Below are 5,000 nucleotides of genomic sequence, written 5' to 3' on the forward strand. Positions count from 1 at the left end.
TCTGCTTTTTAATTGTGAATATTTTCTGAGGATGTGAACAACATTAACTGTCAGTTCATCAAGAAAATAACTGACAGATTAATGATGAAGAAGATTGAAAAGGTTGTCAGGATGTTTGTGTGGTTGTTTCCCACGATACACTGCAGGACGGCTGGTGGACAAAGTCCTGTCCATACTGAGGCTGTTTGGACGGACTGAGATAAACCAGATGTTTCTAGACAGACAGATGTTGATGTTTGAGTGTTCTTTGTTCATGTATGCTGTTTGAAATGAAGAACCCGAGCTCGTGGTGAACAGTGATTTCAGGAACACCGGTGTCATCTCTTCTTTTGGAATCCCACAATAATCATCCTCGTTTCACAGGTCAAAGGTCAAAGTTAGGAGGCGTTATGAGCACAGAGGCACTAAAAAGAGTGTGACAGGATTAATGAATTAATTTAGAAAATAACTGACAGATTAATTGATAATGAAAATAATTGTCACAGGAAAGAGTTGAAGAACAGGTGAGAACGTGGAGAACACAGACGCACGGCGCCGATACCACGATTTCAATTTGATCTCATTTTATCTCACATCTGTTGTTCTGCTCGTTCGTCGTTTTCTTAACACCTCAAACTTTCCCTCACGTCCAAGTGAATAAATACGCAGTAAAAACTTCTGAGCCAATCAGAAGCTCGTAGAAAAGATGGATTTCATTTGACGAGAACGTGAGCTGATGATGAGTGAAGACTGGATTCTCTCCAGCTGAACCCTGAAGCTTCCACAAACAAAGACGACGAAGAAGAAGAAGAAGAAGAAGAAGAAGAAGAAGAAATCTCAGTCGTAATCTTATTTTTTCTTGCAGTCGCTCCTTTAATGTTTGTTCACTGGTTTGTTTTTGTTTTCCTAATTTACAAAAACATGCAGGTAAACAACAGCTGCACAAACAACACAAATACAAAGAAGAAAACATGAAAATATCAACAGATGATTCTATATGAAAACAAACACAAATATAAACAGGGAGGTTTCAACATGTTTTATTACTTTTATTGTTTCTGGATTAAAGTAAATAATTGAGTTTGAGAGAAAAAGACGAGCTCTCACTCTGATGATAAAAACCTCGTAGAGTCATGACATCAATCAGATGTTGACACGTGATGTCATCAACAAGACATGGTAAGCCTGTGTTTAATGTCACAACACTTTGAATTGTGGGTAATTCTCAAGAAAAGTGGACATGAAAGACTCAAACAGTCTGAGAGACAGACAAAGGACAGAGACCTGGTGGACTCAATGGTCTGACAGTGAAATGTGAAGCAGAATTACTGGAGACACGTCTCAGAGTCTGTGAGTCAGCGAGGGTGGACACCAGGACTGGGCCAAAGTGAGTGGAGGAGAAAAGAGGACAGGATGTGATGTAATGTCCCTGCAGAGCTGAACCCTGGCTGGACGCTGTCCTGGTGACATCATCAGTTTGAGAAAACAGAAAAGGAGCCGTCAGAGTTTCCTCTGGTTATGTAACAACAGACACAGAGACAGGAGACATGTTTAAAGTGTCCTGGTTTTACAGCAAAGACAAACGAGTCAAACATCCACTGAAAGAAACATGTTAACGTTTACGTCCTGGAAATGTCCTGGAAAGTGTCATGAAATAATCCTGGAAAGTGTCCTAGAAAGAGTCCAGGAAGTGTCCTAGAAAGCATCCTAGAAAGTGTCCTAGAAAGTGTCTTAGAAAGAATCATAGAAAGGTTCCCAGAGAGGTTTCTAGAAAGTTTCCTAGAAAACATCCTGAAATGGTCCTGGAAAATATCCTGGAAAGTGTCCTTCAAAATGCTTTAGAAATCGTCCAGGAAAATCTCCTTGAAACTGTCCCGGAAAATGTCTTAGAAAATGTCCTAGAAAGAGTCCTGAAAGTGTCCTTAAAGTGTCCTAGAAAGAGTCCTGAAAGTGTCCTTAAAGTGTCCTAGAAAGAGTCCTGGAAAGTGTCGTAGAAAGTGTCCAAGACAGTTTCCTGGAAAGTGTTCTGGAGAGTGTCCTTGAAGCAGATTGGTGTAAATGCAGGAAGCTCCTAGAAGGCGTACGGTCCGACGATGATGGTGAGGCGGAGCAACGAGCTGGACTGATAACTCAGCGCTGAGTTCTGCGTCACCATCTCCAGGTCCAGGACGTGCTCTCTGGGACCAATCAGAGGACGCGTCATCACCAGCATGGCGCTCACGTTACTGGACCGCTGCAACAGAAACGACCAATCGGGCGTCAGTGATGATTATTTTATAAACAGACAGGAGACATGAGAAGAAAAAAGTGATGTGAGACGGAGATGAGATTAAAAACATGAGAACAGGTGAAACATTGATTTGGATTCAATCAGCTGTTCATGAGAAATGGAACAAATCATGTCTGACAATGATAATTCTAATTCTTGTTCAGTGAAGTTTTATTTTATAAGGATTTATATATATGAAATAATGTATGAAATGTTTTGTTTTGCTTTAAGTGTTTTAATTTGTGAACCGTCTGTCAGAAAACAGAAGACAAGAATTCACAACTTCAGACAATTTAAAAATGTGTGAAAATCCTTCAAATCAAAATCTGTCAATAACATCAGAGCTGTAAAATCTGATGTCATTATCATCTTTGTTTTAAAATATATTTTATGAAAAGTTGTGTCTCAGATGATTTAATCAGGCATAAGAAGGGTCAGCTATACCCGAAGAACCCGTCTCACTTCCTGGTTTAAAAAAGGAGGGAATACTGCTCGAACTCTGGCAAACAGATGAAGATGATGATGCTGATGACATCAGAGCGCGTCTCACCCGGAGGACGAACTGTCCCTCCTCGTTCCCAGCTTTGATCCTGAAGCTGTTGATCATGTTGGGGAAGACGCTGGTGGCCTGAATCTGGAAGATGTCCGCCGGCACCGAGCGCTCCGACGTGATGCTCATGTACTTGTAGACGATGGAGGGAGGAAGTCCTCTGCATGCGCTCAGAGACTGACAGCTGCAGCGACTGAGGACAGACCAGAGACAACATGTCATCATGTGATGTCATATGTCCTCATACTGAACAACCTGACAGCTGCTGACCCAGGTGTTCCACGATGGTTACCGCAGCGTTTCTAAGTGGTTCTGGGTATTTTCCAGGGCTGATGGGTAGTTGCTAAGAAATGTTTATGAGCTTGCTGTGATGTAACAGGTGGTTATTATGGCTTTCCAGACGGTTGCTGTGGTGTTGGTAGTTGGTCATTAGGTGGTTATTAGGCAGAGGAGACATAAGTCCACACAGACTTTACTGCAGTAGAAGCACAGATACTCCAGTAAAAGTAGAAGTACTGATTCAACTTGTTTACTGCAGTAAAAGTGAAAAGGTTCAGGCTCTCAAATGTCCTCAGTGTATAAAAGTAAAAAGTCGTCTGAAGGACATTTCTACTGACTGTTTCTGTGTAAAGACAAGTGAAGCTCAGCTTTTCTCCACCACAGAGTCTCCGTCTCCGTCTGTCTCACATTCTGGCAGATTTTACGTCATTTTCCCTTGTTATGTCTTGTTTGTCATTTTTGTCTTGTATGTATTTTACAGTTTTCATCGTGTTCAGTCCGGTTACACATTTTATTTTGTTTAGTCTTGTTACGTATTTGACATCATTTTAGTCCTCTATCATTTTTGTTGTTATATTGTTTTTTATGTTTTTTTTGAACATGAGTGTTCCAGGTGTGTGAAGGAGCCCAGGTGAGTCTCACCCTTCTCCAGTCTGGACGTACGGCTCGTGGCAGGGGTTTCTGGGATAGCAGCGGTACCCTCCAAAATAGTTCCAGCACACCTGGTCCTCACGGCAGTTTGGTCCTGTTTCACACTCGTTAATATCTGTGAACGGAACCGGAACACATGTCATCTCTTTAGAACCTGTCCAGACTTAACCCTGAGTACTGACTGCAGGTGTGTACCTTGACACATGCGTGTTCCCTGCAGCTGGTATCCTTCAGGACAGACACAGCCGTAGGAACCAGGCTGGTTCACACACTGCCACTGACAGATGTAGGAGGACAGCAGGCACTCATCTACATCTGGTAACCCCAAAACAGAGACAAGACAGAGACAAGACAGAGACAAAACAGAGACAAAAAAGAGTCAAGACAGAGACAAGACAGAGACAAAACAGTCAGAACAGAGACAAAACAGAGACAAAACAGAGTCAAGACAGACACAAAACAGAGACAAAACAGAGACAAAACAGAGTCAAGACAGACACAAAACAGAGACAAAACAGAGTCAAGACAGACACAAAACAGAGACAAAACAGAGACAAAACAGAGACAAAACAGAGACAAGACAGAGACAAGACAGAGACAAGACAGAGACAAAACAGAGACAAAACAGAGTCAAGACAGACACAAAACAGAGTCAAGACAGACACAAAACAGAGACAAAACAGAGACAAAACAAAGACAAAACAGAGACAAGACAGAGACAAAACAAAGACAAAACAGAGACAAGACAGAGACAAAACAGAGACAAAACAGAGACAAAACAGAGACAAAACAGAGTCAAGACAGACACAAAACAGAGACAAAACAGAGTCAAAACAGAGTCAAGACAGAGACAAAACAGAGACAAGACAGACACAAAACAGAGACAAAACAGAGTCAAAACAGAGTCAAAACAGAGTCAAAACAGAGACAAAACAGAGTCAAAACAGAGACAAAACAGAGACAAAACAGAGTCAAGACAGACACAAAACAGAGACAAAACAGAGTCAAGACAGACACAAAACAGAGACAAAACAGAGTCAAGACAGAGACAAAACAGAGACAAAACAGAGACAAGACAGACACAAAACAGAGACAAAACAGAGTCAAAACAGAGTCAAAACAGAGTCAAAACAGAGACAAAACAGAGTCAAGACAGACACAATACAGAGACAAAACAGAGTCAAGACAGACACAAAACAGAGACAAAACAGAGTCAAGACAGAGACAAAACAGAGACAAAACAGAGACAAGACAGACACAAAACAGAGACAA

General features: G+C 41.5%; 1 protein-coding gene across 1 annotated transcript in view; it reads right to left on the reverse strand.

The window, feature by feature from the left end:
• Positions 1 to 1,010: 1,010 nt before the first annotated feature.
• LOC146303819 (EGF-containing fibulin-like extracellular matrix protein 1) overlaps positions 1,011 to 5,000 on the reverse strand; it is an 11,091-nt gene continuing 7,101 nt past the window's right edge. Inside the window, exons 6-9 of the mRNA XM_084714353.1 lie at positions 3,924 to 4,043; positions 3,720 to 3,843; positions 2,799 to 2,991; positions 1,011 to 2,212 (exon numbers count right to left, since the gene is read on the reverse strand). Coding sequence (XP_084570479.1) covers positions 2,051 to 2,212; positions 2,799 to 2,991; positions 3,720 to 3,843; positions 3,924 to 4,043 — 599 coding nt within the window. The 3' untranslated portion in view covers positions 1,011 to 2,050. The remainder of the gene's footprint in view (positions 2,213 to 2,798; positions 2,992 to 3,719; positions 3,844 to 3,923; positions 4,044 to 5,000) is intronic.

This window comes from Lutjanus erythropterus, unplaced genomic scaffold (genome assembly GCF_056507025.1).
Source record: "Lutjanus erythropterus isolate fLutEry1 unplaced genomic scaffold, fLutEry1.hap2 Scaffold_525, whole genome shotgun sequence".
Taxonomy (NCBI): Eukaryota; Metazoa; Chordata; class Actinopteri; order Lutjaniformes; family Lutjanidae; genus Lutjanus; species Lutjanus erythropterus.